Source organism: Calonectris borealis, chromosome 2, assembly GCF_964195595.1.
Source record: "Calonectris borealis chromosome 2, bCalBor7.hap1.2, whole genome shotgun sequence".
NCBI classification, from domain to species: Eukaryota; Metazoa; Chordata; class Aves; order Procellariiformes; family Procellariidae; genus Calonectris; species Calonectris borealis.
In genome coordinates this window covers 146,116,244-146,143,117 of record NC_134313.1, presented here as the reverse complement: position 1 = coordinate 146,143,117, position 26,874 = coordinate 146,116,244, and the positions used below count along the sequence as shown (strand labels likewise).

The 26,874-nt window shown below is 38.5% G+C and overlaps 1 protein-coding gene across 2 annotated transcripts in view; it reads left to right on the top strand.

Annotated features, from left to right (window-relative positions):
* Nucleotides 1-26,874, top strand: part of CDK14 (cyclin dependent kinase 14) — a 330,096-nt gene that overhangs the window by 48,919 nt on the left and 254,303 nt on the right. Inside the window, exon 1 of one of the 2 annotated variants that reach the window (XM_075143808.1) lies at nt 17,921-18,004. The exons of the other annotated variant lie outside the window; for it this stretch is intronic. Coding sequence (XP_074999909.1) covers nt 17,936-18,004 — 69 coding nt within the window. The 5' untranslated portion in view covers nt 17,921-17,935. Of the gene's footprint in view, nt 1-17,920; nt 18,005-26,874 lie in introns of those variants that run through there. 2 annotated transcript variants of the gene reach the window in all.

Sequence of the window (26,874 nt, the reverse complement as noted above, 5' to 3'; positions counted from 1 at the left end):
AAACTTATGACAAGTTCTAAAATAAGTTTTTCAACTTGATTAAAATGGATGGAAAAAGTTTATTTTCAATGGAAATAATAAGTAGGACAAACTTCTGTATCTGTCAGTGGCTTTTATTCTTGAAGGCAAAAAATCCTGTCATTAGTGGCCCATGAAAGATCCAGACATAGAGATCGTGGGGTTAAATCTTAAATCTAACAATGTGCTGTAAATAAAGGTGTCGTTGAGGACCCACAGCTCATCGAAGGAGCCAACAGCTGATGTTTCTGAGAACAGGTCACCGGATTTTCATTCGGGGAGTGGGGGGGGTGGGTGGTAATTTTCTTTTTATAGCTCACAGTAAAGAAAACAGTTTTAATTATATTCATTCCATGCTGCCATTTCTGAACAAAGTCATGTACTTACTGCAAAATGTTCTCCCGTGATGACCTTTTTTGCTTCTTACGTAACCGTGTCTGATCTATGTTTCTGTTTGTGTAAAAACAAGAAACCCTACATGAATCAAAGCAATTAAAAAAAACCCAAACCAAAACAAACAAAAAACAAAAACCAAAAAACCCCCTAAGAACCAAGTCTACTGTGCAGGTTATATAAAACGTAAAGTCAAGTAATGACTTTTACAGTTGTGAGGGAGGTGAAACAAAGCCTGGAGTCATGTGCAATGACTTTCCTATTTGTCTTCTGAAACCTCATTACACTTTGCAATTCTATTGCCTGTATTAATGCTGATCCTTGGGATCAGCTAATTCTTGGGAGCTAAATGCAATATATTTCTGCTGTTTTCTGACTGTCATCAGTAACCATGAAGATATTACTTATATCCCATGTTTGTCAGTGCATTGTTTGGGGCCATTTATTTGCAGTTGCTACTCGCCAAGGCTAAGCTAAGTCTTTCGTGACTTAAATCCAAGCAATGTTGATGTTCTAGTGAAAATTTTGGGAGAAGGGGCATTGTTAATTCCTCTGAAAGCAGATAGAAAAAAGTTTTTTTTTTTTTTTCGTTATGTTTAACATGAAATATGATAGAGGCTAGGAATTAAGGTTGAATGATTTAAACTTGAATGATTGATTGGTGTACGTTTGTAATGTTTAAGCATAGTAGGCCATACTTTAGCACTGCCAACCCTAAAACTGCTTCAGAAGTGTTTAGGTAACACACTGTCAGTGCAAAATGTGCTCAAATACTTTTGAGCAATCCGTGGTTAGGTCAGTAAGCCCAGGTGACATGGAGCGTAAGGTCGTGTGGAACCGGAGTAATGTGCGCCTCTGAGTTGGGTGGGTGCATGGTGGTTTGCAAATGTAAGTATGTATGTGTTTGTAGGTATGTACAGTTATGAATGCACATGGGTAGTATCCAATACAGCTCACAGACTGAGTAAAATTTGAGAAACTGCCTTGTATATTTTTGTTCAAAATCATAACCTCAAAATTTTCTGGTTGAAAACAAATACAAATGAAAAAAAATCCACTTTATATAAAATGTATTTTAAAAATGCCTACAAGGAGTCAGGAGATGATGGAGATGAAGCAATGCTGACCCTGCACTACCTATGGCGCAATGACCAAGTGTTTGCATAATGTGATTACTTTTCACATTAAGCTGAGTGAATTACAGCACAGAATTTTCTCTGAACTGTGTGCTGTAGTTGTGGCATGAGTGAATTCTAGGGCTTTTAAAGTATTGCAAGTGTTCTGTAGTCATGGCTGCTTTGCCATCAGTTGCAGTTCAGCACTTATTAAGAAACGTAATTTCTTTTTTAAAGGGAATGTTATGGTAGAGGCATATCTTAATAGATTACAGTGAGTGAAGGAAATGATGTTTTTGGAAGGAAGAGGTGAATGGAGGGAGTAAAGATGGCATATTTATGGTATTGTGCATAATGCCTTAAATCTAATTTTATTTCATGTCTTTAATACTAATTGTTGATGCTAGTGTTAAGCCAAGGGAATAGTTTAATAGCAAACTTTAAAATCCTAAGGTGGTTCTATTGAGTGGAAGACATTAAAATGACATCGAAGGAAATGCTGTCATTGGAGTTTGCCAACCTGATAGCAGATTAAAATTTGTATAAAAGGCCAGGACTAAATGAATACACGAGATTTTGCAGTACTTCTAACCTCAGAATCAAGTTGCATTCAAAAATCGTTTCTTTTTTTCTGGCGGAGAAAGTGCTGTGATGCTTTTGGCAAGTTATTAAACATCTAAGCCTTAATTTTCCGTCTGAAGAAGGAGGAAATTATTATCTTTCTCAGTGGATGTTTTTTAATACATCTTGAAGATACTCAGATGTTACAGTACTAGGGAGGGAGGATGGCCTTGGAAATACAAAGATGAAGTCAGACAAAAGTTACTCAGTATTGCTTCCCTTTGCTCCCATAACACAAAGGAGTTTTATTCAATCTAATGTGGTTTTTGGATTGGTATGGTTTTTTTAGCCTTTGGGTCAAAACCAACGAAATGAACCTCTGCTAAGACTGAAGTTTGGCACCTTCTTGTGAAAGAGCACTTTATTTCTGATATTTTAAGTGTAAAGACCTCCATGTGACAGTCTAAGGAAAATCTCTGTTTCTACTAGGAAATAGGTAACTTAGTTCTGCTATTAAGGCATTTTATTATGGTAAAACCACATTTTGCAGTGCAAATTAACAGGTAACTGTGTACCATCCTACCATTTCCCTATGTTCTATGATAAAAGAAATAAGAGGAATCTGGTTTAATTGTTTACTTTAAGAACAAGGCGTGTAGTCATAATATTTTCATATTAATATGTTAGTTGGTCTGATGCCAAGCTTATGTTAACATCTTGGTTTGGATTTACATGCATTAAAGTATGCCAGATGTATGTAACGTGTGATTCAAAGAATGCTTGTGCACTTCAGACTTCAGATTTAAATTTTCCTGTGGTGTTTTTTTTTTTTTTTTTACACTGTGTATGTGTATTAATGGTTCTGTTAAGCGTATTTTTTTCATTCATACATTGGCCTTTGCTGAAGGAAGACCCAGGTTTATGGGTTTTTAATTTTATGCTTGCATAATAAAGTGGTTTTTTTGTTTTGTTTTGTAGCTTTCTTTCCATGCATGTATTTTTAAAAACCTGCTGCTAGGTTTTTTGTTCTAGTACTAATATGCAGGTTTCAGAGTGCATCATATGGAAACGGGTTCATACCTTTAATTCATATTCATTTTTATTACTTTGTCTTGAGATTTTGGTTAAAGAACAGCTGTTTGATAAGGGCAGGCTTAATGTTTTTTATATTACCTGGGTTTGAAATGAAAAGCAGCAATTAAAAAATGTAAATTAATATTTCTGGAAAGTGACCCCAGGGATGCACTTGATGTATGTTGTTTGCTACAGTTGATGTGATGAACTTGTGTTACGCGGTTCAATATTCAATGATATTTTGCTCCCTGCCTTCTCAAAAGTTGAGCTTTAGGGGAATACAGTTGGCAGAATAAGAATAGAGACTGAAGTATTAATTTAGTACAAGCAAATCCCAAACCCCTTGAAATTTGAGATTGAATCAAACAATGCACCACCTTTGAAACCTGTATTGTCTTTCCCAGAGTTGCACAAAGACTGGTACATGCTCTCACCTAGTAACCTCTTGTACTCCTTGTCTTGTGAAAGAGCCCTGTAACTTCGTCATTTGCATTGAAATGACTTGGGAAGTGCCAGCGCTCAGGCCTTGCATAATCCTTGGAATTAGGTGGCTGCAAAGGCTGTTTCGTTTGTTTTATGATAGACATGATAGACACCTGCTAGGAGCAGGGAAGAATAAGGATCAAATAATGATAGTCTAACTATGCAGGTACGGGACAAGAATTTATTTCAGATCTCTGTAAATACTACTGGCAGCTTTTGCTGGTAATCATCGTATTAAACAGTCGTCAGTGAGCCAACATTATTAAGCTACACTTTTCAAAGATAGATTTGAATTGCTTGACTGCCAATTGCCAGCTGTTTTTTTTAAAATACACGGTCAGTAAGTAGGTCTATCAAAAAATCAGTGCTTGTTTGAAGCAGAAATACACCAGCCTAGAAACAAGTGTGGGTTTTGAGGGAAGAGATGGAGGGCATCCTTTATTCTGAATAAAAATCCAAAGTATTCTGCTTGCTCTCTCTCCACGTTCATGAAGTACAAGTGCAGCCCAGAGTCACCGTGACTCCATGGCGAGGCAGGAAGAGCTGGTCTTCTCCTCGCTTGATAGCACGTGCGATCTGCGGAGTCAGGCTGTTTGCTACATCGCTTTGCGGATGCCAGTTTTCAGGAAAGTTCAGCAGGTGCAAGAATGTAGAAATTACACATCCTTATTACCTTAATAAATTACCTCACTTAAAGTTCGGCAAGGGGCAGTCTTCATTCTAAAAAGGATTTTTCTTCTGCTTTCATCATTTTAGCCAGGTTTTCCCAAACTTGGTACCCTGAGAAAACTCTTAATGAATGCATATTAGAGATTTGTTAAAGCATAACTAAAACTTTCTAGGATTTTGTATTGTAGAAGTATACTGCAACTCCTTATGGGATCTGTGCTAACTTGCGGGCGCATATGCTGAAGCATGAGAAGGGACTTCCATCTGAAAAGGGACAAAGTCAGACTGCTGCGGTGACGTATCCCCTCAGGTTTCAGGTGATGATCTGAGGCACCTGGAGAACATGAGAGCAAGGATGCTATTTTTTCCCTGGGTATATTCAGTGCTTCTAATACATGCAGAAAAAGGAGCCTGACAAGGAATTTGGAGGGTTCAGAAAGGCGTTGGAAAAGGACGTTGGTGTGTATGGGATGTATGGAGGATAAGGGCACAAGAGTGGGTATGGAGGGCTAGGAGCGAAGGTGGTATCAGAAGCAGTTTTAGGGAGAATGGGCAAGAGTTTAGGAGTGTGTGGGAAGATGATCTCTAATATTTGGAGCACAAGCTTCTTTTGGGAATTCAAATCTTTCTTTGGAGTCCCCAGTCTCCCCATCCTGTTTCAGCAAATAAGTGTGAAACTCACTGATACGCATGCCCTACGCACAGCTGATCCATTTTGGCATGGAAGCTATTACCGTTGTCACTGTTTAAAGTTAATTACAGAAGCCTGTGATCTAGTCTTCCCATTAACAATATAGCTACAGATGAATCTGTACAAGAGAGATCTGTATCATCAGGTATTTTAGAGGAAGGAGTGATATTATATACAATGAATTTGAACCAAAATGTCCTGTTAAAATTTAGCTTTAGCTGCGAAGACTGTTTCTTGCACTTATTTTACTCATTTTTTATAGTGGGTTTTAGTGTTGCCAGTCCTGACAACTTAAATTGCGAGTCTCTTAACCTTTGTTCTTGTTCTGAAATGTTTAAAATTTGGCATTTATGTGACAATCTTCTTAGCATTTCAACAGTAACTGAGAGATGAAATCAATGTGTATACTGAAGACCTACTTAAAATTGCATTGGGCATGTTGAGTGTGTCTTGTGAACTACTATAAAACTTTTTTCTTTTTCTTTTGACCAAGTAGGGCAACAGGACCTGAGGGGGCTCGACACATGAATTCTTCTTGTGCTGCTGGTATTGGCCTTCAGAGAAATTGAGAAAGGTGGTGTCCCCCTTCCCAGAGCTGTGAAAACTGTGACAAAACCAATTAGCCATCTGTGCATGTATTGTAATTGGTAGTTCGTGCTGTCATGGGCAGTTAAAGAACAAGCAGCCTTTTGCATGTTTATCTCTCAACATACTGGTTGCACTGAGGTTAATGAGACTCCCCAGGAATATAAACACCTCAGATATAAGTGTAGAGTATGAGGCGTATATTTTTATTGTAACATTTTGAATAGGAACTATTTATTTGGGAAGTGTCAAATCTGTGGTTAAAAATTCAAAAGCAGCTATAAGACATTTTAAAGTGATCTTATGCTTGTTTTTTTATATCACTGTGGCTTCAGTGGAATCTTAGATGGAATTCTTCTTGTCTGAATTTTTATTGCCTTAGTAATCATATCTGTTAGTACTCAGTCTTTTTACATTTTAAATTATTTCCACAACCTTTTCTGAGGACAGATATCCTATTAGAGCCCTCAATATTATAAGCTCTAAAAGCATTGCAGGATTTTTGTCAGTCATTTTTGTCAAAATTGTGTCAGGCAGCAACCGTAATGTTATGCTGGAGTTCCTCATGCGTATACGTTCTTTCAAAGACACCCAGTTCTGTTGGGAATCATACCTCAAAAGAGTTGTTCTGCAGCATTTACATTTCTGAGGTCTTCAAACCTTTCCTCAGTGAAACTTTTAAGTTGCAGTTTGTCCTTGAAACACTCTGGGGGAAACATAATTTGTATGTATTGATGCTTCTCCTGTTCTAGACCCCTTTTTCCACTTACCATTCTTAATTAAATGCAATATTGGTTTTTATGGTAAAACTTTTGTTTTGCTCCTGATCCTATAAAAGGTTTTGTTACCAGAGGGTTTTATCCAATAAAACGGGAGTCTACACATAGAATCGTAGAATATCTCAAGTTGGAAGGGACCCATAAGGATCATCGAGTCCAACTCACTGCTCCTTGCAGGACTACCTAAAACTAAACCATATGACTAAGATCATTGTCCAGATGCTCCTTGAACTCTGACAGGTTTGGTGTCGTGACCACTTCCCTGGGGAGCCTGTTCCAGTGATCGACCACCCTTTCAGTGAAGAAACTTTTCCTAATGTCCAACCTGAACTTCCCCTGACGTGGCTTCATACCATTTCCTTGTGTCCTGTCACTGGTCATGTACATTTATTTGTAGGCTGGGTTGTTTTTTCTTTGGCTGACACCTTAAAAGCTGAGTAAGGATTGCCTAATGTTACGTGGGAGGCATGCTGTTACTCCTTGGCATTATGTGAGGCAGGCACAACCTGGCTGAAGATGGAATGCTTTATTTCAGTATCAGTGACTAGATAGCATGCGAGAAACAATTATATAAAGTTACAGCAATTACATTGTTCAAATTGCAAACTAAAACTAGGTTTTACAGAAAGAAAAGATATGTTATGGCTGAGAGCACATAACTAAAATGACAAGTACATGTCTTGCTACAAGTTTCCTTCTTGGCTTTTTCTTTTTAATAGTTAGTATCACTACAGTTTTCTTAATTGGTTCTCCTCTTACCTCTAAACTGTTCTGCTTTCGAGTCCCCCCACTGAAGCAGAAGGCAAGGAATAGTGGGGTTCCCTCCCTCTTTCACTTGAATAGATGGCCAACTTGGCCATGGACGCTCATCTCACTTCTCTGTCAATAAAGAGTCTAGTAGAGTGGAGTCCTATTTTAATGACTAGGCTGCTAGGGTAATACTAATTTTATTTTTAAGTTTTAGTTAAGATGACATCTTACTAATTGGAAGAGCAACAGAACAATCAAGTATTGGTGATTATACTTCGTAAGAGAAGTTTCTGAACATCCAGAATGTGAACAAATTGTGTTCACTGCTGCATAATTTTGTCCATGAACCATATAGCCCGTGCTGCCTCATTTTTTGAGAGTTTATTGTTCCTTTCTAGAAAAGAATGTAAGATTTCTCTTAAGAAAATATCTGAAGCAATACATTATTATAATTTTATCTGCATGTAGATAGTCATGGGATCTCTTAGATTATAAAGATGACTGATTTAAGGGGTTTTGGCTTTGTTTTATGGTACAGTAAGAATTCTTTTCATAGTAATCTTCTGCTAAATCAGTCAGTCAGAAATGAGATACAGTACCAGGTTTGTTTTTTCCCACAGAAGATTTTGCAAGTGGGTTTAGTCTTGTGTGAGTTCTGAAGAAGGAAGGTAAGTGTCTGAGCACCAAGGCAACCATACTTCAGGAGAGAGGCATGGCTGCATCATTCTTCTCCTGCAAAATAGGTTGATGTGTGCAGATTTTTAGATACCTTTTGGAATGGCCAAAAGAAAAATAGTGAAGTATTAAAGCAGTGCATGGTGGTTTTGATATATGATGACTAACTTGTACAAGTGGCTTTTTTTCTTGGTGTTTGGAAGCAAACAACCCCCCTCCTCCCCACCCCCCAATACTACAGAGAGCTCTCGTGCAAAATTGTAAATGTTCAGTATTTTGTAGACTTTCTGGCTTGAAACACTTGAAACAGTGCTGTATATATCCTGTAGCGGTGATATAAGTGGAAGATGATATCCGTTCTCAACCTTCAGCCTGTCAGTTCTATGGAATCATTCACCTGTTTTGTCATAGGCCTTAATTTCTTCTCTTTCCTCATGTGGTAGAGAGTCTTCAACTTGATACAAGAGAGAGAGATATAAGCTAGATAGATGAATCAATTTATTTTTTCCATGTCATTTAACCAAGAGAAGTTTCATTTGCATTTGAATTTCTTAAACTGAAACAATGTGTTTCCTTTAAAATTTCTTGTCGAAATTCAGGAAATTACTGAATAACTGAAACAAGGTAATGGAAATTTTTTCCCCCCTCTGAAATTAGTATTTTGCTCCTTTTTTAATTATTAAAACCTTTGAGGCTTCTTGAATTTTCTTGATAGGCCACATATTTGCTCCTGAGCTGAATAGAACAAATCTGTTGATGTATAAATCTGTTCCAGCCCTCTGTAGCCACTGTGTGCTCCATCACATGAAAATCCATGTTCTTCTACTTCACAAGAAGATGGTAGGGCAGAATATCTCTAGGGAGTCTATTTAAGAACATACTCTAATGGGGTCCAGCTCCAGAGATGTTGAAAGAAGTGGTCTGAGGAGGAAAAAAATGTTCAGGTGGAATTTTCTGGGAGAATGGGTGCTCTGTGAACATGTAAGCTGCAGTAGCTGTGCTACTGCTAATGGTATTTTGAAGGGATAGTTTTTATAGTACAAGGAAGAGGCTCTTTTCTCTTGTCCTTTCTGAAGTTTTGTGTCTTCAGCAGCTCACTGCTCCTGAGGTGCTTTCTATTTCTTGCCTAAGATGTCCTGGGAAAATAGATAAGCTGCTCAACATGCATTAAAGCTTTATCAACTTCTGGACTGAAGTGCCCTTTAGCGAGAATGCCCAGGTGAATGCAACCCTCTTGTCTGAATTACTGCGATAAAACAGGACAAGAAAAGCAGTCTGCAAGGGGCTAGTGACCCAAATGGTAAAGGGCTTTATAGGTCAAAACCAACACTTTGTATTTAACCAAAGAGCAGATAAATATTAGTGCAATACCTGCAGTTCTGCTGTTTGTTTCCTGTGAGCACTTGGCTCAGCATTGCATCAGGTAGAGGTTTGACGTGCCTTTTTGATGTACATCATTCTGTGCCAGTTTAATTAGTAAAGAACAAAGGTATGGGTGACTGCAGTGAAATTCTTGTCCATTAGGTAGTGTAGCCTTCTAGACAAATACAGCTGGGAGGAGGGGAGACGTTTCTCACAGCTACTTCTCATATTTGATCATGAGAACGAACAATATTCCTAAATCAGGTATTACTTGAGTGTTTCTATTTAATTTTTTGTTAGCAACTTCTTTAATCTCATAGCACACCACCATGTAACCTAGTGTTCTGCTATCATCAGATTTGCCAATCGTGATTTGCGTGATGCTTATACGTTTGTCACATCTGTCGTGTATGCCATGCAGAACAGATAAAATATCCAATTTTGAGACTAAGAGAGGAATGGCAACTAACCCTCCAGGTAGAAGACAAAGACAGGGAAGAGGGATGAAAAATTGGCACGTTTAAAAAAGCTATTTTTAGTTGAACTGCCAAAAGTTGCCCAAGGATTTTGCAGTATAGACTATTTGGATGATAAAATGATAACGGCATTTCATGCTGATATGTACAAACTGATGCATATGAAGAACTTAACTGCAGCTATGCATGTGTACTGGTGAGTCTAAACAAATTACATTATTCCAGATAAGAATTACAGAGTCATTGGATAATAGCTTGAAGCTAGTGACTCAGTGTTCAGCAGTAGTCTAAAAAATAAGTAAACCTTCAAAAAAACAATAGGAAAAGAAAGGAGAACAAAACCAAAGCTGCCATCATGTTATTGCAGAAATCCTGTTTGTGTAAATATCATATCAAATATTAGCCATCATATAACAAAAATGACACAGGAGGTGACACAGAGGGAGAAGACAAGAATGATCAGTTAGAAGTGCAGTATAGCTTCCATGAGTTGAAGGATTAAGACTTGTTGGAGTGTAAAACAGGGGATTGAGGGAGGATGAGATAGTAACCTGTAAGACTGCAAGCTGAATTTATGCTGATGAAGAGGGAATAATTGTACATCATTTCTTTAGCTGCTTTGTAGTTTCTGCTTAGTGAGAAATAATCAGAGATTTTTTTGTTTTGTTTTCAAGAGAAGGAATGGTTTCTAACTGTATGATGTTGTGTAACTCTCTACCAGCTGGAGGCCAAAGGTATAAATGAGTTCAAAAGTGAAGTTCCTTCACCAAGTTGTGAAGAATAAGTCTGGATTTAGTCGTTGAATTAGGAAGGAAACTGTTGGTGGTTAGAAGGATATGCAGGAGGAAGGATCACATTTGTCTATCCTTATCCTCTAACAAACTTGATTTCTTTCAGAAACAGTCTAGAAGAACTTTTATTCTGACCTTGTATGATTATCACTGTGTATGTTGCTCTGACAGCTTTCAGTTGTGTTAATATTAAAAAAGTCTTTTTTAAAATTAAGGCTTTATACCTATTCTATAGTGGTGACCTCTTCAGGTAACTGAAAGATTGTAGCATTTCTAGAGGGAAAGCTGAGAACTGAACTCCATTTAGCAGAACCAAAAGAAAGGAGGTTGATTTGTACACCTGACCATAGTACATTATATATGAACATGTAATCTATATTAGTTCATCATAACTCTTTCCCGCACATAAACACATTTGTTGTCTGTTACTGTCCCCATAATAATAACACGACAGCCATAGAGACTGATTAATGTCATATATGTTGAATCCAGTAAGGCATCTGAGGTGGTAGTGAATCAGTTGTTTGTTCTTCCTCATGATTAATTTGTGGGTTCATTTTCTGTAGATTGCTGTAATAAACATGCTTTTATAGCATCTCTTATTTCTCAGTAAGTTCCTGTGACAAAGAGCAGAACCTTAGATACCTGTCAGTGGTACTTCCCACAAAGCGTGCCATGGCTCCTGGGCTGGTGGTTCTTCTGCCACTTGTCACAACTCAAAGACGAACATCGTGAAAAGTAAAAATATAAACAGGTTGTTAACCGGTTAAAAGGAAATAAGCTTGTGAGGAGCCTGGAATAATTGCTGAAATTCTCTCATGCCACAAAACACTATATTTAGGATTAAATGTCATTGTTGTGAGGTTCTTTTATTAACAGTTGCAGTTATCTCTGAAAGCAGAACCAATTAGATGGTTCCTTATAGCAACTGCCTGGAGAAGATGTCTTGTGAGATTCTCTCCCCCCTTTCAGGTTTGGTATTTAGATACCAAATTTCAGGAAGGGCAGAACTTAGGGAAATCGTTTTGCCAGGATTCCACTGGAGATGTATGCAGGTAAACCTCATTTAAATGCACAGTCATGTAAACTTCTTGAGTTCACTAATTTGGGGTGCTTCAAGGTCCAGCGTGAGAGAATGAAGACAAGAATAATTGTCACACTCCCTCAGTTCCCTCTTATTGTGAATGGCAGTGAAAGAAGATCTCCAACTTCTCACTTGCTTTCTAGGTCGGTACTTTTATTAGCTTTTTTAAAGCACAGTCTTTGCTCTTCTGCAGATACTCCATCAACCTCCTTCAATGCCAAAAGTGTTGTCCTTACTTAATGGAGCAGTTATATTCACCTCAAAACTCATCATTGTCTTTCATTTGCAAATACAGGATAAATTAAGTTTTAAAGTAGATTAAATTTTGGGCTTCAAGTCAATCCAAGAACACCTTCTCAAGCTGTTTGACATCCTGTAAAAGCAGTTTCTATGTGTACTTAGAGGCCACAGAGGAAGCTCTCAAGAGTTTTGATTAATTTTCTGAAAATAATCTATATGAGGCCTAAGGTAGTTGGCCATATCATCTCACTTTTAGGGTGCCTTTGGAGTTTCATCACTTCATAGTCTAGATAGGCTTAAAGCTATCAAGTCGTAGGATGGTTATTTCCATATAGTTTCTACCCTTTACACAGAGGACACCAGGGTCTTGGCCTGTGGAACTTCAATTCATAGTTCACATGATCTTTTGCTGTGATGCTCAGTGGATTTTTCACCAGAAATTTTGTTTATCCTTGTTAATAAAGCCCGTAAGGGAGGGATAAAGGCAGCTGAACAGTGCTGGTGAGCTGAAATCTTTCATTTGTATGTTGGTAGTTCAATTCCAGTGCCAGAGTTGTCAACAGTTATTCCCATCTGAAGGTGGTTGCTTTATTGTTCTCATAACATGAATTCACCATTTTCATTGTGCGGCAAACTCAGCAGATAGCAAAAGCCTTAAAGACTGAAATTGTGGCTCAATGAAGCAACAGTTAGTGCAGAAGAGTAGAATAGGTACGGATTTTTCAACGTGGATACTGTAAACATGCAACTTATTCTAGCTTCTTATCTACATCATAGGAATGTGGAGGTTGATTTGGCTTTATTTTTTTTTTTAACCACAATAGCCTATATTTTGTGCATAAATCTTTTTTTAGTTAGAAAACCTGAGATTTTTTTTCCATTATAATGTAGAAAGACATCAGGTGAAATTAAAAAAAAAACAACCAAACCAACAAAGCCTTTCATGTGGGTATCTCAAAGTGAAAATGAAGGGAAGCTAAAATCCAGTGCTTTCAAATAAGACAAGAATTTCAGTGCATGACATACTTAAAGTTGAGAAAGAGATGAAGGTGAACTCATCTTTGTGTGTTAAGTTTTAATTCATTTATAGAAAGCTTTCTTCTCCTAGCTATAATGCCATGGATGACTTTGAAATGGGATATCACTGAGTTTTGTCCCTGTATGAGATCAGCTGTAGCAATCTATGTAACTCAAAAATGAAACATTTTCAGGGATTCTTCTCTGGGGATTATACGGGTAGATATTAAAAAGCTATTGTTAATTCTTTATAACTCTCCCTAAAGTAAAACTTTGTAAACTGTCTCTCTAGTATTGATCATTAAAATTTGTGTGATAGAAATACTACTACTCTTTCCTAATTAAGTAGAATTTTTTTTTTTTTTGTATTGCAAATACGGTAATTGTCAGCTATGTGGTTTTAGGAATTGTATGTCATAGTAGATGGGTTAGTTTAATCAAAGCTACCCCACTAAGCCATCTTACTGATTGTTATCTTCCAGACAGAGTGCATACATTTGAATTTTATACTGCTTGAGTTCTTTCTGGTGTTTTTGAAAAATGGTTGACTGAGATGTTGATTTAAATGTCTTTTTTTTTTATCCTGAGTAGTCTAGGTTGTGGTGCTTTGTACGCAATATATTAGTAACATTAAGACTTAGCACCTTAATGTGAGGTTATGTGTATATACAGGTACATCATAAGTCTTCGGAACTAAGGTGCATTTTTTGTCTAGAATTTTATTCATGTATTGCAAAGATACCTCCATTTCTTTAGTGAAATGTTGCTACTGTTGACAGCACACGTAATTGTATGATGCTGAAGATGAATGGGTCTGCTATCACTTACTGTCTTTCAGTTGGGAATGAGGAATTTAGGCAAACAAAATGCAGATTATTTTACCTGACAATTGGTATAGGCTTCGTACTCTTTCCAGATAGGCATTTTTTTGCAGCATAATTTAAAATATATTATAAAGGCATGACCACAGTACTAGATGAGATAGAATTCTGTCTGTGTGTAATAGTTGGGTTTGTTTTTGCAAATATGAGTGAGACATGGCTGGGAGAAGACTTTATTTTTATGTAGCAAGGTATGCTTTATTATTGCAGGGAGAGGCACATCGGAGTCCCGTTTTGTGTCTAACTAGATGCCCACCCCCAGAGGAAAAGCCTACAGATCTGCTGTCTTCTTAAAAGTAGAATAATTATGAAATTCCATACTTTGCCTTTCCATTTCCTCTCTTAAAGTACTTTTGGCTAATAGTTAGAGGCCAAATAAAGAGAATTCTTTAGAACAGACCTTATACAGTACCTTTAACTAAGAGCTTAAAAAAAGGAAGAAAAAAGTGAGGCTTGGAAAATAGTATTCGGCTTTCCTAAGAGGAAATCCTAATTCAAGCTGAAAGACCAAATTCAAGTTCTTGTCATAGATACATTGCACCAATGTGTTTTAGTCTGGATTATTTTATTTCTGTGAGGTCTTTGCCAGCATAGCAAGGAACACAGAAGTATCAATAAGAAATAAAACAATCTCAGTGAAACTGTATTAGTGTTCACAGGAAAATGTGGGTTTGCTAGGAATGTTGGAGTTAGGTTTTTCTATTGCACAGAAGGAATATAATTGTCCAAAGTCATTGGATTAACCTTTTATACGCGAAGTATGCTTTCACTGACGGAAAATGTATCTGGACTGATCTGAAGTATTTTGTAGATGTGTAAAATCATTACAAAATGTTCTTCATGTTGTTGTTGTTCCCTTTCAACTTGCACTTTAAACATTCTTTATAATACAAAGTATATTTTGAATCAATCCCTAAGCCCATAAAATCTTTTTTTTGGTCTTAAAAGTTGCAAAAATAATTTGTGCTGTGTTACATTGCATTATATTTCAGACAGTGACTTTTTAAGTTAAGTCCCACCATACCAGATAATGCAGATGGTATAGTTCAAATACTGGTATTGTGAAGCAAGTTTAACAGCATGTTGTACTTGGAATAACTTGTCACGCATTCCATTGTGCAATATTATCCACTGCTTCACTTGCCATCTTAAGATAAAAGTTATTTTCTTTGCATTCAACCATTTTTGTCACTGCTGGGTTGTTTTATTAAGGTCATGTCTTGTATACTTTACGTATTCTAACTTCAAACTAAACCAAAACTTACCAGGTTAGGGAAGGGGTCGTATTTTGTGATCACCTGTCATAGCACGGAACTGAACTGGACTTGGACCGGTGTTGTCCCATCCAGTCCTCTGTTTCCAAATACAACTTGTTAAACATCTTATTAAAAAAATTTTTATGAATTATCAGTGGCTTATAAAGTGGCTGGCTAGAAGTCCAAATGACTTTCACAAGTGAGTAAATTTTTGAAACTGTATAGGGTGTTTACTCTTCCCTTGTATATTCGATCTGTAGTTATCAAAATGGAAAGGTATGTGTTGAGCAGTGGCTCTGCTTAGTCATGCTGTTTCTTCTGTGAGGAGAAAATGGGCTCATACGGATGTATGATACCTGTACAAATTACTGCATGTGGTTATTACTTCTTGGAGAGGGGGGAACAGTTAGCTGCCTTTCTCACTTGCTTCCTCTCTCCCCTCCTCTCTCTTGGATGATTTAATATAGACAAATGGAAATAGGACATTACTTACAAGTTCCATTTGAACAGTATGTTGTATGACCACACAGAGCACAAGGTAACTACTGGCATTCTTTTCACTATGCCATATTAATAAATGAGGGTTTGCATGTTTAGTTAATTGACCATCGAGCTGTGACATTGTGTAATCTCTCCGTTCTAAGTATAGCAATTTGCAGATGACTGTATATCTGTTATCTTGAAAAGCTCCAGAGATGCCTCCTTAGATGTGAGAACTTGTTCTCAAGTGCCACAGAGTATTTTGGAGTCTGCCCTGGGGTGAGCGTGGTGGCATGACTTAGAGTACTGATAATGTGAAGCTTGTACTTGCAGCTGGTTTCCATGCAGAGTTTCAAAATCTAAACCCATAGATATTTGACTTTTTTTTTTTTTTAAATTGTATCGAAACTTCTTTCGTTCAGCTACTCTCCCACCCCCCTGGAAAACAAACCAGTCCCATGGTACAGGGGGCTCTGTGTGGTCCATCAATTCCAGCTTAATTCTAGATGGCCTTTGCCTGCCAGCTGGGTTTCCCAATCCTGTCTGTGGGACCATGGGCAGCAGCAGAGCACGTATTTGTGTTCCAGCCAAGTTGTGTTCAACCACAGTCTGCAAATGGGAGTATGGGAAGGGGTGGGGCTAGCACAGGGGGAAGGAGGGGGATAAGAATAGTAGGGGATCAAGCAAAAATGCTGGAAAGCTTGCATGGATGAACCAGGAGTTTCTAACAAGACTCAAACATAAAAAGGAAGTATACAGAAGGTGGAAGCGGAACAAGTAACCAGGAAGGAATACAGAGACATCTCCCAGGCATGCAGAGGTGCAGTTAGGAAAGCCAAAGCCCAACGGGAATTGAATCTGTTGAGGGATGTCAAAGGTAATAAGAAGGGCTTGAATGCAATAAATGCAGATTTTTTTTTTTTTAATACAGTAAAAATAATTAACTTTAAAATATGGGAGGATTTGGCTTCTTTGAGTTAGATCCAGTTACTTTGTAGGCTGTTTGGCTTCCTTTCTGTTTCCATGCCTTGGCCCAACACCTTGCTTTCTTCTGGAATGCAGTTCCCTGTTTCTCTGGCTTGCCTTTTGTATTCCCTTTCCCAATGGCTGTCCACCACTTCTCCCTTAATGTGGTGCCTGTCTTTTGGCACATATTGGTCTCTGCAGGTGCTTACTCACTAGCTATTTTTTTTTTCTGAGGATCCTTCTGTCCTGTTCTCCCTCATCCTCAGGCAGATTTGATGTTGACAGAATAAGGACAAGAAATGTAAATGTTTTGAATGTATTTTCTCATCATTTCAACTGGAAGCTTTTTTTCATGTTTTCTTCGGACCCCCACGCTTGAGGCACCCGAGAAGAAAATTTTGACCTAGAGAGTGGAAGTCATCTTTTTTCGGGAGAAGTGAAGCCTTCTATCTGCTTAAAAACCAAGCTAAGAAACTGAGTAGTCTTCTGAAATATGCCCCTGTGACTAAGGTTGGGAAATAGATGAGGGGAAAAAATAACAAGTGCTACTGAATTTTGGGAGCATCTTATGGAATTTGCTCATGCCATTCAAGTTTTATTGTCACTGAAGCCACTGATGCTAGATTCAGCTGTGAGCCTTGAGTCAAGAAGTATTTAAGCATGTGTTTAAGTCTTGGTGACTTGAGCAAATGTGTGGAGTTTAAGCACGCCGTGCTTTCTTCAAAGTGGGACTCTATGGGGGAGCCTGTTTCTGATAGTCTCCTGACATGGGTCACTGGAGCTGCCTGGGGCATGAGCCAGGGCTGTGTTTCAGCTGCTAGTTCATTGCACCTCCTCGTTAAATAAAAACAAAAAATATTTCTGCGTGTTCAGAATGTCATCTCAGTTGAGCTGCGTTTTTTCTCTCCTAAAGCTTTCACTTATGTATACATTACTGTTCCCTGTCCTAGCATAGTCCCAGGGCTCCCCCAACCCTGGGAGGTTTCTGGGGAGCCAGGAGCCATCTGAAGCACAGGCCAGCAGGGGCTGCTGTAGGAGTAGGAGATGGAGAAGATTTCCTGTCTCCCTTTTGGAGAAGCCCTCCTTGAGGGTTTGCTCCTGCTGCCCTCTCTTCCCTTGTACCACACCCAAGCTCGCTTGGGCTCAGCAGCGGCTTCCCGGCATGGAGTAGGTGTCTGTCGCTTACTCGCAGCTTTGCGCATTTTGAAGGTTCATAAATTAAATACTACATTTCATCCTTACAGTGCTAGAATTAACTTCAGAGTTCACATTTTTAAACGCTTTTTCACATTTATTGTTTCTGTAAAAGTGGACAGTAGCATTCATAGTGCTTATTTCCAAATGCCCTTAGATTATGGTTTTAATATTATTTGTCGCTCAAGAACTTGCTGGTTTCCTTCAGTTCTGGGATGTAATTGAATTGGGAGTGATTAGTTGCATCCTTTTGATTGAATGTTGAGGTTTTTTTCTTAATTCCTATGAAATCACCACTAGCTATTTTGGCTGCAGTTCTGTATTGGGTTGAGGCAGTGCTACATCGTAAATCAATATCTTTTCAAAAAGACTGCTGTAAATTGCCTAGATAGCATATGCATGGTTACTTTGGCTGCAATGCTGCTGCAGAGCCTGGATACTCTGCCTTTCTGGGAACTCCACAGGCAAGTCCATCATATATTTTTTAAAAAAAAATCTTTTTAGAAAGAGCATGGTATTGCTGGTGAAATTTAGACAGAGAAATATTGTACCCTCGGTGCTCATCTGTACCTTTTATATTTTACTCCACTGGGATTACCCTGTCTTGGGGGATTTCTTTGTTTTCTGCTTTAGATTTCCCCCTTTCTTAGCTGTAGTACAGCCGTGCCATTTCAGCTTGCTAGTGCAGAAAGATGTTGTGAATTCAGTTGCTGAATGAGCCCGGCCTGACTGCAAACACGAACATTGCTAGAGAGATGCCAAAGAGTTGCAGGTGAATCTAACCTGATCTGGGCAACAGCAAAACGGTAAGACGGGGCTTGTTTAAATCTCTGGGATTAATTGGGTGCTGGGGCTACCCTTTTCAACCTGAAGCCTAGTTAACACACGCTTCCAACTTGAGCAGGATTCATTCTGTGCATGTCAGGGTGGGTTTTCTCAGGAGTGGTTAAAAACCAGGCAGAGGGAGGCGGTGGGAAGCTGGGAACGCCACATGAGACCTCTCGGCAGCCACCGTGGTGAGAGTCCCCGGCAGCACTGCCTGCGGTTTGTAAATATCAGGGAAAAGGTAGGGGAAGGCTTAAAAGCGATGGTTTTCTTGGTACAGCTTTGTATTTCTCTCTCCTGCAGCCTTATTTACTATTGTATTAAGAGGATAGTATGGGCAGTTTTTTCCGATATATGCTTGGCTGAACGGCCTCTGGGACGAGTGACTGAAGGACGTGATCAGCCACTTTTTCATCTCTGCTAACAAGTCTGTGCATCTTGCTGGATCTGAATAAATGTCTTTATCAGTTATAGATTTGCTTGGTGGTGGAAGATAAAATTAAAACGATCCTTTATAAATACATGCTATATCATGGATGTCAGTATATCTTTTTGCCTTGTTAACCTCTGTGATTATTTAATTTCTCTTGCATGCTGTCTTTATTTAATAAAACAAAAAGCGAGGTAGTCATTTTAAGTAGTCATTCTTGAATGCTTATGTAGGAGTGTGTTGGCAGCGGTTTGGATCTTAGTGGAATATTTTAACGTGTGAAAGCTTAGAGCAGCAGTGTGTTCAGGGAAAGAGAGGAGGAAAAAAGCAGCAGTTATCATAAGCGCAAGACAGAAAGATTAAAATGTGGCCATTGTATGGAATAGTTTGAAATATTTTTGATGACTTAGCTGACAGCTAGTGTGTTTCAGTTGTAGATCAAGCCATAGATTAATCTCAACAGAATTCCAGTGGCATTGAACAAAAAAAAAATTTCACCATATGTTCTGGCATTTAAAGAAAACCAACTGTGGTAGTAATGCTAGAGTAATGAAATATGTTTTTTGCTATTACTAGCTAAGGGTAAAAGCAGAGGGTTTTATTTCTAGAGAAGCGTGCTTATACTTTATGCAGTATGTGAATTATACTCCAAGAAGAGATCAGTTGTATATCAATGTGGGATCAAATAGCTGGTTTGACAGCAATTCATGTTTGTTTTTTCTATACTTTCCAATTAAGGGGTTTTTCTTCTTAGTCACTGAATACGATTAAAGGAGGAAGATTCAGTCCTATCTCAATTATTTTCTGAGGGTTTCATTATTATTGTGCTGGAGTTCCTTGTTTTAAAAAAATTCCTTTCTAAATGTGTGACACTGTATGTACTGCAATGTAAGTGATGTGAAGTGGGCTGTTTCACACTGTATGCAAACTTAATTTGCATAGTTTTGTCTCAGAAAGTAGAGATGCTTTTTTGGGGGGGTCAAGAATAACCTTGAATGTTTCTATTACAACCATTATTTTAGCTGCAAGCATTTTTTATGGAAGTTTTCCTTTGCTTATACTGTCTTACCTATTAATAAATTGCAAACCTTCAGTGCATTTGCCATTGTTTAATACATAGAAGTAATCCAACCATTTGTGCTTGCTCTCATGTTGTACAAGGCATGAAAGTCCAGAACCTCTAAAGTACGTGGGATTTTTTAAAGCAAATTTTAAATTAGGGTATTTCTTAGTGATATTTTTTCATCTATGTATAGATGTCAAAGTTGTTGTTTCCACCAGCTTTCTTCTTCCAAGTGTTTTTTCTCCCCAAATGTAAAACCATCAGCTCTGTTCACTGTGTTGCTACTGTCTCTGGAGTTTGCCCATTTTAGTTTTCTAAGCTTAAGAAATCAATAATGTTGCGGACATTTTTTGATAAATAGTATTCCCTATGCTAAAATTTAGTTAAACACAGATCCCAAATTAATTAGGGGGGACAAATAACATCTAATGTGGAAAATGTGACCAAAAGTTAAGAATGCAGATGGGAAGCGTAAGAAATACGTAGTTTAATAGGCTGTTAGTGCTGCGCCCTCTGTAAAGATTACCATCTTCTCTGTGTGGACCAGTGTTGTAGTGAGGCTGACGCCTGTCACAGGAGGGGTAAGAGCTTACCTATGGAGTGCATGTTTGCCATAGTCTCCTTCATGTCTCTGACTTCAGGTAGGAAGAACTTCAAAAAGCTGGAGTTGAGCAGGCTAAAAATCATCAACGTCGCATCTTGGTGCAAAGGAGGTTAGCCAGCCTCTGGAAATCCTACAGCAAAAGTGGTCAGCTAATTATCTCTTTTTAGCTATTTTGCTGTGTAAATCCTAAACAAAATGAAACAAAACCCCCCTAAAACCAAGCCCACACATGTTTTTTAGCATTTTTCCCCTCACGCTGTAAGCTCGGGTGGGCTATTTAAAAAGTTGACCTCTGAGGAGGTACTCTGTCTCAGGCAGGCAGTTCTTGTTTCTCCCAGAGACCCACAGAGAAGAAAATGGCCGGTACCGTTAAAAGGGCCTGCGACCAGGCTGCAGTACGAGTGTGCCTGGTCGATCCCAAGGGGTGGCTGGCGTGGGCACTGCGAGAGTGAGTCACACAGCTCTGCTGGGCTCCAGCTGCCGGGGGTAAGAGATTATTTTGTCCTTTAAGGGAAATCCTTGCACGCTGCCAGCTACCACCGAGCTTTTGCCTCATGCAGGTTTCGCTACGCTGTCCTGGCCTGACCTGCCTGGTCAGTAGGAATTTGTTGGGGTGAGAGCTTGTGCAAATGCTTGGCCTGGGTCAGGTGAGGCTTCAGGCTGTCGTATTTGGTGACTTCTCTATAAACGTGAGAGTAGATGTGCCCCTTAAAGCTCACAGGAGCTGCCAAGCAGATCCAGACAGCTTTGTTGGGGTTATTTCCCTTTCAAGTCCTGGCAAAATATTCAGCTGTCAGGCTGTGCTATACTTGGTTTGTAAATTGAGTTTGATAATACTAGTGTGAAAATTTCCTTAAATGTTTCAGGTACTGATACGATGATAATTACAGCTTACAAACCTTCACAAATGAAGGAGAGTATCCTAGAAAATATTAGTTGAAACAACTGAGAGACTGTGAGATACCAGTACTATTTCTGAATTAAAGAAAAATGTAGCTGGTGTTCTTAGATCGGGAAGAACGGGGTAAATACTGTTTTCTGAGTTTGAGTTCCCTCAGGTAGGCCCAGACTACCTTGCAACATCTTTGATTAGGTTTCTCTTTTGATACCATGGCAGGAAGGTACATGGATGGAAAGTTGGTTAGTTAAGGAACACACTCTTAAGGACTTTATTTTTTTAAGTCCTACTATCACAACATTAATGTCAGGACAACTTCTCCCAGCAGCAGCTCCATCAGTCATGAAGTGCTTCTTCTACGTACCTGATGACTTCTGGGTTTTTGGTATAGTTCGGTAAATACCCCTCTGTGACTACTTTTTGCTTTTGAGATATGTTTATTGTGTATTGTCAGAATTAGTGATTATATGCATCTCTTCCATGTGTGGCATATTTTTCACTGATATCTTTCGTTCCACTCCCTAATATAAGCCTACGTATAATTCTGGATTTAGCAATTTAGCAAAAAGCAAATAGTGAAATAGCAATTTAGCAAAAAGCAAGTAGTGAAATAGCAATTTAGTATAGTGCTGGATGCTGAATTCAGGGGGGTGATTTTGTATTATAAGGTTTTTGAATCAACAGCATAAACAGATCATTTTGCCTCTGTAAAAGTAACTTCCAGGCTTTTCCCGCTATTGCTGGTGAACTGAAGTAGTATTATGATCTTGCTCTTTTCTTTATCATATTCCTGGGTGGATGGGCTTTCTCTGAAGTATCAGTTCTGGACTGGCCCACAGAGGACACAGAAGCAGGCAGTTTTATCTGTTAATTGTCTTGATCTGTGATGATGTGCTAGTCAGAAATGGTGTGAAAAGTGTGGGTGGAGATTTTTGTTTTGTTTTGCAAAAATTTTTAGAATTTATTATTAGAATTTGGGTAAGTTCTGCTACAGTAGAACTTGCTATCTCATCCTGCTGACTAGGAGATCTGTTGCAGCTTCTCATTGAAAAAGTTTTGTAATAAACTTCAGCTAGATGTTATATAAATGTAAAGTAATCTAAGCTAGTAGCAAACATCATATCAGCAAGCTTTTGACCCAGTCTGTATCATTCTATCCTGGAAATTGTATAGAATTCATGTTAGTTGTATTTCAGTTTTGCTGTGTAGCGTGTTTATAATTCAATACTATATTGTATACAGCTTACCTGAAGAAGAAAATACCAAATGTTGCCAAGTAAGCAGTGAGGAAATAAAACCACTAGAAAAAAGCATAATGCCTGTTTATGTATTGTGAAAGCTCAGCTTCATTTGATTCATTTCTGATGCTTTTCAGTCTACAGGCTTAGTACGTTTGAATGTGTCCTCTCCCAGTTCATTAAATCTTTGTGTAAGTGCAAAGAAAATGTATTTAAACCTGTAGAGAATACGTGTAAAATATGCTTGCCCACACTACCCTGTAAATAGTGGGTTTTTTAATGAACAAATAGGTTCTGTTGATAAATATTGGCTATAGAAAAGTTACTTTAATGTCATGCAGAGGAGTTGTCTTGGAAAGTTCTACAGTTTAATGATGGGGATGGTTGGTTTTGCTGCTGCCTGGGAAAGTGGTGGAACCACCACCCATAACTTTCAAGTTGGCAAGGAATTCCCGTATTTGGCAAAGTAGTCCAGATACATAAAATTATGTAATTATAAAATGTGATTATACTGCTGGTAGGCAGCTGTGGAGGAAAAGCCATGCAAAATATCTGCAGTCAGTCTCAGTTTTGTGAAATATTTTCATGAGAAACTTAATGTACTGTAAGGATGGAGGGCTTCTCACTGATGTTCTAACTTTAATGATAGATGTGATTTTTGACCAATTTGATTCTCAGGATTTGTTGTTCATTTAAAGTGATTCAAGATGAACTCACAGCTTTGGCGGTGCAAATTGCCACCAACTGCAGAAGGCTTGGCTGTTTTGTACTGTTATAGCTTTTTCTTTAGAATTGATTTGAGCACAATCATAAGTCTACTGCAGCATATGTTTTTGCTTGAACACATCAAAGCAGCAGCAATGATTTTCACGTCTCTGTCAAAATACCTAGTTTTTTGAAAATTGAGCATTATCTCTATGCTGTTCAGAGAATTCTTTGTATAAAATTGCAGTCATCCTTCTTATGATGAGCTCTTCTCACTATCAGTTTGATTTTAAGTTTTATGCATCTTTGCCGGAAAAGATATACTGGAGTGTTCTTTATATTCTGAATAACTTTAGATGCTATAGTTTTCATTATGCCCCCCGACAAAATTCTGAATTGTGGGACACGGTATGTTTGCAGAGGTTGTGCCATTTTTTCCCAGCATAGCACATTATGTACTGAGAAGCAAGTTTCATTACTTCCTCACACCTTTTTGCTTTGAAGGAAAGAAGAAAAAATGCAGAGAAGAGGGAAGGGAATGAACTAAGTAAATTTTTGTGTTTTTTTTTAATGAAGGATTTGGTCTGAATGAGGGAAGAAGAGCCAAACTAATTTACCATTCTAGTCTTGAATTATTTTTTGGGAAGTACTTTTTAAGCATCTGCTGAAGATGTGAGACTCCCATTGATTTGTAACGGTACAGCATGCAGCTTCAGTGCAATGAAGATTGTTATACCTGACAGAAGATGGTTGTAAAACCTTTCTGCCTGCAAATGCATATATTTTGCAAGGATGACTGTGTAACCTGTCCCCTTCCTCTTTTCTTTTTATAAGAAAAGTGCTCTTCAGCATATATGTGAAGCTCAGTCTTGAGTTCTTAAACTATATTTGTCTGACTTTTCAGTCTGAAACAAAGTCTCTGGTTCATTGTAATTATAACTTCAGTTTTTATCATCTCATCATATCTCATTGCTTTCATCTGACTTCAGGCTCACCAGGTAGAAGAATGTAGTTGACTTCTTAGTTGAGTAGTTGGGCTTAAGTCTTACACTATCAGTTGCATGACCAGGTCTGACCAATACCAGTATTTTTGTTGCAGTCCCTGCTTGTAGGAGAACAATTCTTGTTTTAATTTGTATTGGAAGTACTTGATGATATGTGTGAAAGAATCAAGAGAATTGCTAGGGATAGGCAAAGGAGCCTAAAGGAACTAGGTAGAACCTATTTTCAAGGCATGGAGTTGTTTACCATTTATTTTCTTAAAAACCTTACTGACAGCCTCAGAATTTAGCAAGAATAGGCATTTTGCTATCAAGTCTCTCAAGATTTCTCACACTTGAACGTGGCAATGGGAAAACTTACTGCATTTATGGATACGCCTTCATGATCGGGGAGAGTGTTGGAGGATAAAATAAAATTATAAACCCGTAAACTCAGAAAGACTTAATATAATGTTCATACAAAACCACTAATAATGCACTTATGGAAAGAAAACTGTATAAACTTGCACTGGCACATGTAGCCATCTGTTGGAGCAGGAGGCTGATATGGGAAAGGGATTGAAAATATTTTTTTAATCTTTATTTTTAAACGCTGTTCATATGGTTACAGAGGAGGATAGACAACAGATACAAATGGGTAACTAAGTAAAAGAGTGTAGAAACCACCTGTCACAATTTCATGGGAGAGTGTTTATGTTCAGACACTTTCTCCACCGCTCTGCTGGTTACCAAGGAGTCGCTGGCTCGTGCCCGGTGCTGGAAGCCGCTTCTCCCATGCCGACATCTCTGCTGATCTGCTCCTGCGTCCTCCTGCTTGGTTTATTGGAGGAACGACCCTCCTGCTTTTGGATGCAGCAAGTCTTGAACCAGGTTAATGGAAGCAGCAGCCTGGTTGTAATTGCAGGAAAAGCTTGAATGCCATATTATATACCACTTTGTGGCAAACTTGAGCATCGCGCAAGTAAAAGGAAGAATTTATTTGCTAGGTTTAATACTAGCCCAGTTATTGTATTTGGGGGCATAAGTATAGAAATAGAGCAAAACCTGCCTTTAGATCAGCTCCGTTGAGTTTCTGTCTCTTTTCATGTACGTTACAGACTGTCAGGACTTCTGCACGACCTTTAGCTGAGACCCTGTCCTTAGGTGACTCCTCCTCACGACTGTTGTTGCAGAACAGGATTTTGTTTTGAGGACATATGTAGGCTTTTATATATCTAAAGCCTACTCCGTGTTCTCTTCAAAATCAGACCTTTTTTCCTTGTGAGGAGAGGAACATCAACTTCAATAGACTGAAAACTCACTTTTCTGAAGTTAAACTGTACTACGAACAGAAAAAAATATTAATTTTAGAAGTGCTCAGCTCCACCTTGCCCATGTCCAAGGGGCATACAATCATGTGTAGTAACTCCTGACTCCAGGATTGTGCTTGATTCAGTAATTACGCTAATTTTTAGGTATTAATTTAACAGAATAAATATGTGCTATATTGCAGGCTTAGTGGAGTGGTGGGGGAGAAGGAGAGGAAAGAGTTGTGTAAGCACTGCCCATAATAACTTCCAGCATTATACTTTATTTTTCCTTGATTCAGGTGTTTAAACTTCTTTTCAGATTTGTATGATCTTGGGATTCCTACTTCAGGTCTGATCAGTTGGCCTTTCTGTGAGAGTGACTTGTTTCTCACTTGGCAATTCAGCACAGACATTTAATCTCCTTATTGAGTTCAGTGTTTCAGACAAACACAGAGAATGAATGTCAGAGCTTCTAGTTCAAAAATTCTTCCATCTGGCACTTCAGTGACCTTTATATATTTGCCTTCTTCCATATGACAAAGACAGTTGGTTTAACATCGGTTTCGACTTCAGAAATAAAACGTCCATTTTTGGAGAGTGCCTTTGAGATGGGCTGTGGGAGATGTATGAGTAAGTTTGTGCTAGGTACAGCAAGGAGCATACCATATCCCCGATACCATTTTCAGTCTCCGAGCTCTGTTTTCATTTGCATTTGCTAGTTCATAGCTAGCATTGCTAGCAATCTCTGTGTCCAAATAAAGTTAAACAAATACTATCCGAGAATATGAATTATAGTTCTGGGGCACAGTTGAGCCTGTTACCCCTGGAGGTTACCAGAGAGAAGCGACAGGCCATCAGGACAGGAAAAGAAATGTCTTATTTTATAATCATTTTTTCCTCTCATCTTCCTTCCTTGTGTGACCGTTACTCTCTTTCTTTGGTTTTTTTCCCCCCTTTATTTTTCTATCTTACTCAAGTTCTCTCACTGCTCTTGTTAGCTGTGCCCATCAAATGTTCAGACCAAAGAGCTGGTCCTGGTGGTTACAGGGAAGGGTGAGTGTTGAAGGACCTCTTTCAAATTTGGGCCTGATTGCGCTGGTAGTTCCAGTATGAACTCACTGATGATGTCATGCAGCATTACATGCTCTACTTCCCCTTTCACAATTTTATTCGCTCCCTTATCTCATCACTTGTTCTTCCTTGATCTTTTCCCGTAATGTAGCTTTCTCACCAACTGAACTCTCTTCTCGACCTGTTCGTGTTTCTGCTTGTGGGTGCAGC